Source organism: Amblyomma maculatum, chromosome 2 (assembly GCF_055883805.1).
Source record: "Amblyomma maculatum isolate TAMU_Amacu chromosome 2, ASM5588380v1, whole genome shotgun sequence".
Taxonomy (NCBI): Eukaryota; Metazoa; Arthropoda; class Arachnida; order Ixodida; family Ixodidae; genus Amblyomma; species Amblyomma maculatum.
The window spans coordinates 90242335-90257834 of NC_139345.1; the positions used below are offsets into that span (position 1 = coordinate 90242335).

General features: G+C 44.4%; 1 protein-coding gene across 2 annotated transcripts in view; it reads right to left on the reverse strand.

Moving 5' to 3' along the window:
* LOC146199229 (E3 SUMO-protein ligase RanBP2-like) overlaps nt 1-15500 on the reverse strand; it is a 118417-nt gene that overhangs the window by 24973 nt on the left and 77944 nt on the right. For both annotated transcript variants that reach the window (XM_084594706.1, XM_084594705.1), the window contains exons 27-31: nt 13143-13322; nt 12139-12303; nt 6047-6262; nt 2679-2886; nt 2285-2431 (exon numbers count right to left, since the gene is read on the reverse strand). In XM_084594706.1, the coding sequence (XP_084450832.1) occupies nt 2285-2431; nt 2679-2886; nt 6047-6262; nt 12139-12303; nt 13143-13322 (916 nt within the window). The remainder of the gene's footprint in view (nt 1-2284; nt 2432-2678; nt 2887-6046; nt 6263-12138; nt 12304-13142; nt 13323-15500) is intronic.

Here is a 15500-nt window from a genome sequence, read left to right on the forward strand (position 1 = left end):
TCCCCTGAAAGCAGGTTCTCTTGTCGAGCACCTCATTTCCTGGCATTGAACTACCACTTCCCCACTAATCTGATAATGAGGCATGGCACTGCGATACTGATCAGCTGCTCTCTGAATGTAGCCGGTTGGCAATGCTTATTTTGGTGATCAAACTCTACTAATCAATCAACTTGTGAGCTTGTCTCCCTGCAGCACATTTAAAATCTTTGGCATTACAGTGGCAGTGCAGAGGCAATGATTTCCCTTCACTAATCAACAAGTATACAAAACTACAAAACGAGAACCATGCATGGAAAAGCCTCCCCATCCACAAGTGATGCTTCATCATGATATATCTTCAGAATTTAATGAGAAAGAGCCAAATTTCACACACCCGAGATCACCCTTTACAATGTGCTCGGATCACAAATGTGTGACCCTAGTACTTTATAAAGCAACACACACAAGCTTCCAGTGCTCGGACTTAGAGGCAGACATTGTTTTTAGTGACCATTAAAATTTTTACATCATCAACATTACTTTTCTTGCACGATATATAACTGTGGCTATTTGCACCCGTTTAGGAAAGAATGCACTTGACACGCACACATTAAAATTGTAGGTAACATATGGCAAAACGATATCGAGCACATACATCGCAACTTGAGCTACTTTTTGATGATTGGAAAACTGATATCACCTCATAGCTCCATAGGGGGTGAAGGAAGAGAGAACAGATTTCTATCTGGCACGAATTTTTGCTAATACCAGACGAAGCACTACCATCAGTATTTGCAAGAACACTCCCCGATACTTCGTTGCCACCAAGTGATATAAAGAAGTAATTACTCAATGTCATCCACCCTAGCGCAGCCAAACGGCTACAAAGGAAAGCTAACAGCTTTCTCAGAAACCTCATAGTTAATTCGGCCTGATCTGGAAAATTTTTCTGAGAAAGCTGTTAGCTTTCCTTTGTAGCCATTTGACTGCGCTTGGGTGGATGACATTGAATAATTACTTCCTTATTAGAAATCTACTCCTCCTTGAGGGTTTCCCCTAAATATTTGACCACCAAGTAAAAATGTTTGTACTGTGGACATGATTTACAATGATTTAAGACATCATTTAGCTTTCTTCATAAGACATCAGGCACAGGACATATCAAAAAGCTTTGAAGTACGCAAGCGAAGTACCGCCTCTTCTGGGCAGAGACTCCCATGCCCACGACACCTAGCCGTAAATAACCAGCAGCGCTGGATGTCGCAGGCAGCCAGCCGAGGTGGTCGGGCAGTTGCCCACATCGCATTGCTGGTCATGGCAATGATGAAAGCTAATGGCTTCAGCCACCAAGGCAGTTTTCCACGACTGATCGTTATATAAGACTGGGGTCGAACCTTTGACATTGTTTTTTTGGGAAACAGTTCAACCTATATTCCGGTTTTTACAGTAATTAGAACTGTAAAAACCAGAATATAGAAAGTAATTAGAACTATGAATGACCTGTGCTCGCGCACTACACTCCCAGAGTCCGTTGGTTTCGTCGCGCAAATTGTGTGCGGAGTTAACGTCCTTTCTTAGTATTCATTGCTTTTAATTAAAAACAAAAATTGCGTTTTCGTACCTTTGTGTTGTCCATATAAGTGCGCATTTTGTTTCATTTTATTAGCAAACTTATTTACAGGAATTTGAGGGCACTTTTATAACGAATATCGGATATAAGAAACAAATTGTCGAACCCCGTACTACTTCGTTATAACGAGGTTCGACTGTGTATGTTTTTAAAATTCTCTTCTAAACCTTAACCCTTTGTGAGAATGAGTAATGTCTGGCCACAATGCAGAGTTCTTCCATGAAACTAATGTCTAGCGAGCAAACACACTACTCACTTTTTCTGTATTCCCAATCTTCGCAGCCTGGGCATCGCTGAAAAACTTATCGGCGAGCTATGGCCTAATCACGATGTAGCTTAAACCTATATTCGGGGTCAAGCTTACTTTTGCTAACAAGGTTTTGCGAGTTGGGGGTCAACCTATAACCGGCTATATGCAGTATAAGCTACACAACTGACTTGCGTTCGAATTAACATGCTTCTTTTTATACATAAAATCTATGGAGCTTGGCCGGAAAAAGTAGAGCAGCTCAAATCACCCAAACTCGAATTAACGAGCTTTCACTGTACACGTTTTTAAAATTCCCTTCTAAACAACTTGTACAAACCTTAACCTTTGTGAAAATGAGCAAGGTCTGGCCACAATGCAGAGCTCTTCCATGGGAGTAAAGTCTAGCGAGCAAACAGACTACTCACTTTTTCTGTCTTCCCAATCTTCGCAGCCTGGGCATCCCGGGCAAGGCTCCTTATTCTTATAGAGGTAGAAGTTGTCAGGGAGCATGAGCGCTCTTGCATGTGCAACATCAGCAGGGCTCGCCTTGCTCTCGAATACTACTACCACATCTGGGATTAAAAAAAAAAGGAAGGCAGACAATATTAACTTCACACGAGTACAGCGTTCATTCCTAAAGCATACTGCATATGCAAGCAGGCGTCTGGACAAGCCACCTTGATGGCACACACCAGTTAATAAGCGCAATGAAGCACCACTGCTGCACACACAGCCCGGGCGGCAATGCTGAAAGTGTGTAACCCGCAGCATCTAGCGCATCAATATATGACTCCTGACACACTCAGCAGCCCAACTCACCATTGTCCACACTGTCCTTCAATGGCGTGGTGTTGCCAAACAGTGACCGCACCACCGTCTGCTTAGTTGATCCGAAACGATTTCCCAGGGAAAAACCCCCAGGAGTGCTACTGGGAGTACTACTGGGAGTGCTTCCTCCATCCACCCGGAAGGAGAAGGTCGAGGCATCAACTGGTGTAGTTGCCGGTGCTTTTGACACTTGATGAGCCTGTGGAAAGAGCCGGGCATCAATTAACAACATGGTTTAGACTAGTTTATGGGGTTTAACGTCCCAAAGCGACTCACACTATGAGAGACGCCGTGGTGGAGGGGTCCGGAAATTTCGACCACCTGAGGTTCCCTAACGTGCAATGACATCACGCAGCACATGGGTGCTTAGCTTTTCACCTCCATCAAAAAGCGGCTACCGCAGCCGGGATTCGTGCCGGCATCCTTGGGCACAGTAGTCGAGTGCCGTAACAACCGCACCACCACGGCGGGACACAATAACATGCATGTAGAATTATACTGGATTGTTGAATGCATAACAAATGTTGTTTCCCACTGACAGTGCTCAAGACCACCAAATTACACGGAGTAAGCGACTGGCTAGGGCATGGCATGTGGGGTTACTCGTCCTTAAGCGACTTTGGCTACGAGGAGTGCCGTAGTGGAGGGCTTCTGAGTATTTTTGACCATCAGGATATTCCTTATAACACGTATTGATATCACATAGCATATCAGCAATTTTACATTTCACCCTCATTGAAATACAACCACCATTTTGATTCTGCAATGGTGACCGCAGCAGCCGGACTACTTATTATGCTTCCAGTGGGCCACAACAGCAGGTTAACAAATGACAGGTTAGATGCAATAAGAGAGAGTCTGTTCTTGTACACGTGCTATGCACATTGTTGCCTTTTGAAATGGCGGCACATTGAGTCTGTGTAACGAGTGTACAAACTAATTAAGCACAAAACACAAAAACAGCATTTTATTGGCAGCGAAATAGTTTTTTTTCTCTACGAAAAATAGTCGGTCATCTTGCTCTACTTCTTCTTGCCGAATCGCGCTGCTGAAAGCAAGTTCTGCAGGCTGTAGATATGGCGGGACGCTTCTTCCACATTACCTTCAGCGGCAAAAAAGCGCTCCACGAGAGCAAGGCTCGTGGTTGCGCAGTCTTTGGTTGCGGCTCGTCTTCAACAACGTCGTCGCTTTCCTGGGTAGATTCCTGGGGCCGAATAATCTTCATAATCTCGCTAGCCATCAGCGCACCGCATGTTTCGACCACCTTGTCTACAGTGATGTAATCTTCAAAATTAACGTCCCCAAGAGCATCACAAAAATCAGTGCCATCAAGCTCGCTTGTTGACACTTACTCCGATGAAGTTGCAGAGGCATCCCCTAAAGAAGCTGCCACAAAACTGAAAGCCCTGATGCAGTTTGCGATGCTAACATGTGGATGACACTTTATTTTGTGAAGTTACTCACACACAAAATCATGCGTTCAAAGAGGTGCCGCCTGTACAGGACCTTGACATTCTTTACGATGCCTTAATCCATTGGCTGCAAAACAGATGTGTTTTGCTGGCAAAAGTGCGAGGTGTATCGCTCTCAAGGCTGGCACATTCACGTGAGCACTGCCGTGGTCCACGAGAAGCAACACCCTGCGTTTCGAAGAAGCAAACTTGCAGTCCAATTTGGTTGTCCAGGTCTGGTAAATTCCGGCCGTCATCCATGCTTTCTTGTTTGACTCACAGTCCACAGGCAGAATCTTTGTGCCTTTGGAACACCTAGGCTAGGGCGTTTTCCCGATCACAAGTAGGCGACATTGTTCCGTGCCAGTCATTTTCGCCGCGATCAGCACCGACACCCTCTCTATGCTGCATTTGCCCCAGTACAGTCACCGTCTTTGAATGGGAGGGTTTTCTTTGGTAGAAGCCGATAAAAAATTGCAGTATCATCTGCGTCGAATATGTCTTCTGGCTTGTATTCGCCGAGATATTCACGCAGCTTTTCGTCCTTCCACACTGCGCATGTTTCCTGTTTAACGGACGCTTTTTCACCACACACACACTTAAAAACAAAGTCATGGCGATCTTTAAAGCGCGTCAGCCATCCATCAGACGAAACAAAGTCATTAATCCCCAACATTCCTGCAAGTCGCAACGCTATCTCCGCTGGGAGGAAGTTTGCTGCTCTGGGCCTCCCTAATCCAAACCAGCAGAGCATTCTTCATCTCTGGGTAAACACCCGTGCACATCCGCTTCCGAGACATCTTGAACATCTTGAAGAGCCACATTTCGCCATGGCTATCAATGGCACGAGAGAGAGAAACAACTTTATTTGCCCCAGATGTCGTGAATTAGGGCAGGTGGGTCCTGTGTGGCCCCCAGGTGGGGGCGGCATCCTGGGCCCACGGAATAAGTGCAAGTTGTGTGTTCTTGTCTGACTTGGTGAAGAGTTTGTCCCAGCTTTCTGCAGAGGAAGCTGTGTGTACCTATGGCACCCGTGTAGCCTCCGCGGCGCTCTTCGCCACTACGGAGGACGGCTGCGGTGGCCATGACACCAACGCGGAGCACGGATGCTGTTTTGGCACTTGAAAAATTGCACATTCTATCAAAAAACGACGATCGCCTCGAGAATGCAGACTGAAAATTAACTTCCAATTAAACAATATTATTGGCTGAGGACTTCAAATTATCGAGCTATTTCTTCCATAGGATTACATGCAAAACTGACGGGACCAGCATTTCACTTCTAATTAACCGAAAATTCTGATTAAGTAGCCTCGAATTATCGGGAGCAAAATTGCATATCCCAATCTGATGCCGCACGATGCACAAACAGACGCCCTTAGGTAGGCAGTTAAACTAGCAAAACAAAATGCTTTTGAACTTGTGCCCTTGAAACCAAAGTAAAATTGGTGACTAGACAATAGCCCGTGCATTCGGCCCTTTTTCAGATCAAGATGACACCCGATATATTGAAAGTGTTCTACTCTAAGTTGTTTTGCAAGGAGAGTCCCGAGAGCGTTAAGCAAATGCACATTCGTTGCCATGAACAACTTCAGAAACTATTGACTAGGTAATCTGTCAAGGCATCACATCCGATTTGGATCCATTACCCACCTTCTATTTTTGATCTGAATAGTCCACTCCGTCAGTCGCTGTTGTATGGTGACGCAGCCCCACCACTGAAGTATCAATGGGAAATGACTAAACCGGCTCACTGGCCACTATAATATCGTCATTGGCTAGAATGTGAAGTTGAAGCTGAATCAAGCATAGGTTTTCTGTAATGTAATGTGTGTTCCATACAGAGCACAGTGGATGTGTTAGATACCCTATCACAAGACAACTAGTATGCATAGAAAAAATCCTTACGGAGGGCAGTGATGTGTCGGGGGCCGTAATCCTTGCCTGCTCCACGGCAGCAAGAAATTCGTCCGCTACCTGCGCACTCCTGAAGCGTAGGGCAAACTGGTATGGACTTGCAACATCATCTGAGAAGTCTGTTGCTGACCAGGTAACAACACGGTCATCTTTTTTGCTGAATTGCACTTCGGGTGTCAGGAGATGGTTGAGGCACACCTTCAAAACCTGCCCAAAAAGACATACCGGAACAGATGCAGTTGGGATAAGTGCGAACTGCAGCAAATGCCGTCCAGCAGATAAACGCCAAAAATTTATACAATACATATTAATACATAATTTACACAATTTACATTAAGATTTATATAATGCACTCTCCCAACAGGTTGCACAATTTCAAACACCTCCAAACAATTAGCTCAGGAAAATTACTAATCAGAGGCACAAAAGAATGCAAATGCATGAACAGTTATTTTGCTACAAAGATGACGCAAGTAATTAAAGAAATCTAAACTAAAAACAAGAAAAACTAAAAAACACACAGCTAAATAATAAAGATAAATAGAGCAATTCGATACAGTCACGAATTTTTTGCACTTGAAATGAAAAAGTCTGACACGTTCAAAAAAAGAAAAAGGTTTGGTTTGGTTTGTGGAGTTTAACGTCCCAAAGCGGGAAGCTGTTCTCCCCAGATTCTGTGTGCAAGTTATACAGTCGAACCCGGATATTGGGCGCGAGCGCCACCACTGGAGCGAACGGCGCTAGTGTTGACCTTGGGGAGAAAGTGGGATCACGTGACTCCTCTTACTGCTGCTAAAGCAGACACTCGATTGAATTTGTGCGTTTTAGAAGTTAATAGTCGCGTTTATTTCTGTAATTTGGGTTGATATAGAGTGTCAGCCATTTTGAGGCTGCTGAAGTTTACTTAAGCTCTTGCTACGGTCCGTTACTGCTCTGTACCCGGACGTAAGAGAGGGAACCCGGCGCAAGCTCCCATTGCTACCCGAAACATACGCTAACAAAATTCTCCTTTCTTAATCGAAATTTGAATGGGAAAATCAGCGAATGATCACTCTCATGGTGTGCGCAGCAGACATTTCAGTGAGCAAGATTTTGTCCATAGAGTTGGCGCTATAAGTTTGGTGAGCGGCGTGCGCTCATTTTAATATCCGCTTATCACTTGTGAAGCTCACGATGCTACTGCTGGAAGGATGGAAAAGATGCTGGCTTCTTCATGGAGCAGTAACCTCCCAAAGAAAGGAGGGATCGTGCGAAGGCCAGAGGGCCTCAAATTGTTCTAAATGAACGCGTTGACACGGAAGTTTCCCTGAAGTGAACTAGAAGATTCTGTCGCCTCGGGCAGCGATATGCATGATGAGTTGTCTCAGGTAGCGTCTCCAGTACTGTAAGAATTTCAAATGACAGAGTCCGTGAAAACGAAAAATAGAGCATTGCAAGCATGTTGTCATGCTGATCGAGATATGCGTAAGAAAAAAAAAAAAAAACCTACTGTGCGCGGGAGCAACAAATATCCGCTCTAACCAAGAGTGCCAATGACGGTAGTCAGTGCGCAAGAATTCGCTGCGGGGAGCACACGTCTTCACACTTGCTAAAAAAAATATTTCATTTCATTCCTGCAGTCAAACTTGCTTGCTCTACTACGTTCAAGGGAGCAGGCGAGCGGTGGCGCTTCCGCCCGCGCTATGCGAAGATGCTCAACATCTGCCAGGCTCCTGACAGTCCTCTGCTCTAGCACAGGAATCCCATTACCTGTGCACCGACTGCTTACATCTGACAGGTTGTGTGGCAGCTTTCTTTTTGTTTTTATTTTATTTTGTTTTTTCATGATAGCAGAAATGCTGCAGCCGCTGCGCGTCGTCGTAGCAGTAAAGCTTGCCAACTTCGATAACTGATTCGCTGAAGTGCGTTTTTGCCGAATAAGTGGGTCTCGTACCTCAAAATTAGCTTATACGGGCCCAGACCGAGGAGTATATTAAATAAATAAATGAATGTAATGCTAACGCGCAACTGAACTGCCTGGGAAAGCTTCTTACAGAAGCCGTTCAACGTGAGTTATCCCACTTCGTCATGCGGGCGCTCTCAAGAGGTGGCGCCACGGTATGTGCTCGCGCCCAATACTGAACCCAAATAATTCGAATTTTGGTTATATCGAACTCATGGAATATCCCCTTGAAAATCCCATATAAAAGTATAGAAATGCTGCGTCGTATATCGAACTGCGATTTCACCGGTCGCTCGATATATCGAACTCCGCACCACGCACTGCAAGGTGCGCCTTCTTCACTTCTTCACAGAGCATGTACTACGCATGCACCGACAAGCCAGCTCAGCCCTTGGCAGACAGAATGTCGGACGCTTTCTCCAGTGTGCGTTGTGAACCCTCTGTGCGCGGCAGGTGACGTGCGATGCGCGTCGTGCTGTCGTGCTGAACGTGCGGCACAGCGTATGCTGTGGCGTCTGCGGACGTTAAGAAGCAGCAGATTATTATTTTCTTCTTTTTTTGCGAAAGTCGATCATCCTTGTCGTCGCGCTGAACGTGCGGCGTAGCGGAAGCTATGGCGGCTGCGGACGTTAAGAGGCGGCAGATTTTCTTTTTTTTTTGTTTTTGTGAGTGTCGTCCATCCTTTTCGTTGTGCTGAATTTGCGGCGCAGCGTAAGCTATGGCGGCTGCAGACGCCCTTTAACCAGCAGATCAACAATATTGTTGACCCACTATAGGCAGCCACAAAACGCTTCTCCCTAAAATGTAGAATGTGTTCATCTAAATTTAGCCTTTTTATGAAGTAGGCTCTGAAATAAAGTTGTATGATTTGTCAATAGATGGCCCGTAATGACCGTGTTCAGCCTAAAAGTGCAGTCGTCGTCTTCTTTGCGCGCGCGACACGTTGGCAGAGTTCTGGCCTCAGCAGCAGCCGATATTAGAAGGTAAAAGTGGCGACAATTTTATTTCTTTGTAGAGGCATCTCTAAACGTAGCCCTTGAAGAATAGTATAACCTATTTTGCAAAAGAAGCGGTAGTGCAGTGCAAAGTACATAGTCTACAAAATTGTTGAGCTGCCAGATTAAGGTAAAAATTTACCGTCAATGATGTGCAGTCGGCTGTTTGTTTTTATATCCACAACTGGTTTGAACGTGATACAGGACACATAAAGGTACACAGAAAACTGTTTAGAACTAGCTCTGCGTTGCCGCTTGTGAGCTGCTCAAGGTCACTTTTTTTTTCTTTCTTTTTTTTTGTTGGGGAGGGTTTATGGTGGGAATCTGAATTACTCGTGTTCTTATAAAGGTGAAATGAGCACTGCGGAACGTTAGCTTTTCAGCACTTCATGTTTTTGTTGTTTTTTTGCCGACAAGTAATGTACTTATCTTTTTGTAGCCATGGAAATAACGCTGTTTTATGGAATTCGCAGTCAACACAGCAGGCCAGGGGGCGCTGTGCTCTCTGCCATAAAGGTGTGTCAGACTTCAAGTGCACCAAATGTGACGTATTTTTTGGCATGAAAAGCGGCAACAACTGTTTTTTTTTTTTTTTTTTGATTCCACCTCAAGTTGGACATGACCGACGCATGTCAGTTTGCCAGCTTTGTGCTCCCTATCGTGGCAGATCAACAAAATTGTTGACGTTCTGTATTTTTTGAAATCCTTGTTCAAATGCATTCCCATTTTTTTTTTATGTACATTTAGACTAATAAAAACGAATACAAACTAAGGCAAAAATTATAGCATCGCTCTATCTGGTCTTGCCAGTTAAAGGGTTAAGAACCGGCATTTTTTTTAGAAAGTTGTCCATCCTTACATCTGTGAATCAGCGAAAGCAAGCGGTCAGCTGCAATCACGACACCAGCTTTTAGCCTTTATTCGTTTCAAATGGCATTTCCAACTATCACGCTTTCCAATGATTTTGTGGCAATGGACTCCGCCCGCCCCAAGCGCGGTGTGATAAATTGAACTAGGCTTGTGCAATCAAGACATCATGGACCCTCTGCCAAGTTCACTCCCTGCCACCGCAGGAGCTAACATGAGAAGTATACTAAAAAAATAAACACTGCGTGATGTTATCGCTGCACAGCATCTTGGCGCGCTGCCAATAAATGAGCTGTAAATGCAGCGACCGAAACAGAGGGATGCGCCACCGACTAACGTTTCTTCTTCTTTTTTCTTTTTTATTTTTCAAATTCATGGCAGCAAAAGTGAAAGGTGGGTTCATTATGCGAGTGGGTTGATTAAGTGACAAATCCAGTATCACTTTTCACAATCGCAAGCGGCGTCTCAAGCCGATTTCTGTATATCGAATTATCAATGTATCGAATTATTTCACGATCCCCTTCGAGTTCGATATGCAGCAGAATCTCAATATATCAAACTCAGGTGTAGTAAAAACCCGGATATAGTAAAGTGAAACTGAAGTCCTAGTTCATCTTCAATAGACGACTGTACATTTTCCCCCCTTTATAGTAAAGACATTTGTGTTAAAAATCTGTTATAGTAAAGTGCGTTTGGCCGCGGCGACGCCTTCCCACGAAATGACATCGCTGCACGCGCGCTACCTAGAATCGCAAAGCAATTTTTTTTTACTGAAAAAACAAAAACGCATTGTTCTTTTAAGTGGCTTTACCACTAGGCTTAGTAGCAATCAGGAGAAGCCAACTTTACGTAGGCCTTGAAGCCGTGAGGGAAAGCATGCAGCACATAAAAAAAAAAAAAAAAAGTAAAGCTGTCTACAAGCATGCTAAGAAGGCGGCGCAATCTGTTCAGAAAGTAAAGGAGAGCAAATGTGCAGCGAGAAATAGGGAAGGGAAGAAACGACTGAACATTCACAGCACTGTGCTACAAGAGGCAGCATTGGCAAGAACTGGAGGCGCGGCATGTGCGGTTTTGCAGCACTTGACTGCCACGCACATTTCTCACCTACTGCCTTCTTACTGACAGAAACAGCAGAAGATGACGACATGTTCATGCAACACTTTGGTTTTCATATATAAAGTCAAACTCAGTTGGATTCATAGCCACATTCACCTCATTTTAAGTACTTCCACAAGATGTAAACAAAAAATCTTATAATTAAAAAAATGGGACAAAGAGACGATAAGAGAGAGATGGAAGGTATTTGAGAGAGTTTTCTTTTCATTAAGCAACAAGACGTGTTCAGTAAGTAGCCATTTGTTACCAAATGGCATCTTCAAGACCATGTTCAACCAACCACTGATATAGTAAAGACCTGGTATAGTGAAGATTTTTGTCGGTCCCAGTGACTTTACTATAAAGGGGTTCTACTGTATCCGGGTTCGACTAATTTATGAGTCAGATCAAAGTATGATACACTACAATGAGCTAGTTACGCATGCCACTGTATGATGTCCTCAAAGCCATCCGCACATTTGCAACAGCGTCCAATAAAACCGCATCGTGGATCGCTTCCACTTTTAATATTACTTTTCAGTAAAATGGATGGTTGTGAAGACCAAGAGATGGGACCTACAGGAAAAAAGCAAACTCTCCCCCTACATTGCTGGTGGCGTAGTCAGAGCTGCAACAGACGGTGCATCTGTTCAGTTTTCAACACAATTGTGCACTTGGTGCGCTGCTTCAAAGACAATGAAAAACTTATTGTTACTGCCGCAATCACGTGTGGTAACAAAAAAAAAAAAAAAAAAGCCACATCTATCCAAGTCATTCTGGTCTAAATGAACTTCGTTTAAATTCACGATAGCACCTTTAACCAAGACAGTGGAGAACCAGATGGTTGTGACAGCGATGCCTAGACGTACCAATATTACACAAAAAAAATTAGCTTTTGGTCGAAACATAACCTCTACAAAATTACTGGTGCCTATTCTAGTCTGAAAAATCGAACTTCTGGCATCCACAGAGAAAGAAATATCAATCATGAATACACACACACACATTCCTACGGAGTGCGTGATGGTCCTTGAACAAAGTCCATAATCTTGCGCGAGTCCTAAAAACCAGCTGGCCATTTTAAACATAAACAAGAGATAAAGAGCAAAGGTTGCACTCAACTGATGGCCTCCCGATCGAGTAACTAAAAATTTAAGAGACAGCAAAAGTTGTGTTCAACTGACGGGCTCCCGGCGCATAAGCAGCCTGGTGCGCTGAGTAGCCGGGTGATGGAGGAGCTTGATGTCACCCAGGCCGCGTTCCTTCCATTCACCGTCAATCCAGCGGAACAACTTGGCCCGGTGGCTGTAGAGAACATCTTCCTCCTCTTCTCCAGTCCGCACCTCAACCTATGCAAAACAAGACAGCACAGCTCTTCATTAGGCAAAACAGTCTCAGCAATGGCCTTCAATTGGGAACGAAGTCCCGTCAGTATCCACAATTCAGAGGACATGTGACGGGCAGCATAAGGAAACTGTGGACCCCATTTCTTCAATCAGCATAAAGATAAACAGGATGGGGTGAAGTCCCCTTTTTTTGTGCCAAACATAGCTTTGCCGATGGAAGATGCTGCAGAAACTATCACCTTAGCATGATTAAACACAGGCAGTGAAGATGACTCTTCAGCTGCGTGGTCCTTTATTGACTGCTGGTTCGCAAAACACTATTCAATGCAAGCAACCCCGATGAGGAAGATGAAGACAGCCCGAGCCCCGCCAACGGAAAAACTGCACGCATGCTAGGTGTGTTTCGCCTGGTTGCCCAAATACAGGGCCTAATAGAGCAGTTGGAGCCAGGTTTAGGTCCCTTTGATGTAGCACTACTAGCTGTGAGGCAGCCTCGATGGCTGACACAAATAATGAACTTTCGTGCTCCTACATGAATAAAAGCCTCCATGTGTGGCTTCTTTTGCAGAATAGCTCAAATACCATACTTTACCAGGTCAGCGGATATACCTAGGCCCTTTTTGGCTACGGAGTATACTGCCACTTTGCACATAGTCGTACATGAACAAAAGCCATCACAGATGCCTTCTTTTGCAGAACCCAAGTACTATCCTTTACCATCCGTACTTTGGCTCTTTTTGGCTAGAGAGTACTGCCGCTTTGCACATAGTCGTCCTCCTTCCGTAAGGTTCGCCTTGAAGAGGCTTCACTGTATTGGCAACCTTGCTTCATCGAATATTCACCTTTGGAGGCAATGGCACCACCGGCTGAAAGTAGATGTCCGCCTCGGGAGATTCAACGGTACCCGACTCTTCTTCCTCCGCATCAGTGGGTGTGCCAGGAGACTTTGGTGTCTTCCCCGGGCTGCGTGGCCGCACCCCACTGAAGCTGAACTCGTACTTCTGAGGGCTGCCAAACTTGAACTGCAGAAAGGAGACACATAGAAAGAGCTGATAAGGCGAGCAACAAGTTGCAACTCGCCCCCAACTATGTGCACATAGTACTTCCCTGCACCACATCATCACTACAGTGAAAGCTATGGTTGGACTTCAATTCTGCACATGGCACAAAGACCACACAAGTCTCAACTCACCGAGAACAATATGAAATATCCCCATTACCACTAACTTCAAATATTTTTTGCATGCTTCCTTTTCATACAATGCACTATGACAGTACAGTACAGTACAGGCATGAAAGCCTATATTGGATAAAAGAAAAATTAATTGTACAAACTTGAAAGAACCTATACTCCATTTCATACATAGTATTCAATGCAGCCAAAGGTAAGGAAGTATTCCACTGGAAAAAAATAAATGTGCCCCTCCACCTCCCATTGTAGCTTAGTGGTACGAAGTGCAGACTTCTTTGCTTGTTTTACGATTTTGTAAGGGGTCGAGATTCGACCTTCAGCGTAGGTGGTTTTTCTTTTAACATTTGTCCCCCCCCCCCCCCCCCCCGCCTTCCTTTTAATGAATCACTAGACACGAAATCGGAACGCAAGCTATATATAACTGCCCATTTTTCATCAAACTGAAATTACTACTTTTAAAAAACTGCGTTGTGTCCTGTCTTGCTTCCAGTGCTCCTGTAGTCCTGTCTTCCCGCGCTTAGCATCCAGCAAAATCCATGTACTTTTTAAGAACGGAACAATCGATACAGTGTGTTGGCAACAGATGTGATGAGAGGTGCTGTTTTTCGGCATTTAGTGACTTTTTTGCATGCTGAAAACAATGAACCATTAATTGTGGGATGATAAAATACAGTACAGCGTCAATTATTCAGAGCAGCCTCGTCTGAAGACTAGCGATGTTGATTGGTGATATGTTTGGCCTATGGGCCATCGGACACAAGTGCTGTAGTACGTTAGTGCATTTGCCGCTGTCGTTGATACTGTCATCGTGAGAATACGACGACGAGCTACCATGGTTCGTGAAGAGAACAAACGAAGAGGTTCATGAAGCAAACCAGCCCAGCTTCGAAAATCAGAAAACTAAGTCACGTGAAGTCAGAATACTAAGTCAGAGCATAAAGGAAAAAACAATTTATTTGCAGAATAAAACACTTGCATCATTCTACTAAAATATCGACCAAATATCACTTGAGTTTCAATTTATTACTATTTTTATTTTCGACGAACTACAATATGATGCGGATGAAGAGTGTAAACAGGTACCGCAGCCTTGGCTGCGTTGACTGCTATGTATGAAACTGAAAATAGCATAAACTAATGTCACGGGACAAGCTGCTCAAAATTTGTACTCAGGAGTAGACATGTTCATGTGCAAACGATGGCTAGCCGGTCCCAGTGCATGCATTTAGGTGGTGCCTTAGTACTCCTCACTGTCTTACAACAACGTATCTTACCACATGGAAACAATAATATTTGAACAAGCAAGCCTTAGCCATGCATAGAAATGGCTCCAATAAAGCGCATGTGCGCCAGAATTGCAGCTGGCTACTTTAGATGTTACCTTGCTATGCAAAAGTGTTGCTCAGTTCAATAGCATAAATTTCCAGGGGAATTTCCTTTCCCCACCAGAGGCTTTGGAGTGTCAAACTGGGCACCAGTGGACTCTAAAGGCCATATTCTTCCCCCCACTAAGTATCATGTTGCGCAAGGTAAGAACAGCTCCGTGTGGTACAAGAAAACAAATAACACAATCAACTTCCTCTTTATGAGTTTTCGTTCATATCACAGATGATACACATAATGCCCCACTCCCCAACCCCTGATTATTTCTACAACAAATGGGGCTCAAAAAAGGGACATGGTGTATATAGGGTTCATTCACATAACCTCACCACATTTGAAGTTGCTGATATCTGCGTACTGCTGTGTTTATGTTATCTAATGTGAACACTATTTGCCTATTGGACATGAACGCCGACGGATTCAGGTGGCCACCATGCTATATCAGTTGGACTTGTTTTGCCTGCCTTATCACAACCCCGCATAACCTCACTGTTTATTTCTTCATTCTTTCTGAAAATTTGTCAGACACATGCATTACGAATAAACGCGCATGAGTAAAGTCTGCAATATTTCCTGCAGCTGCAGTAGCTTGGTCAGACTGGCTTCAAGCAGACTACGTGCAGCA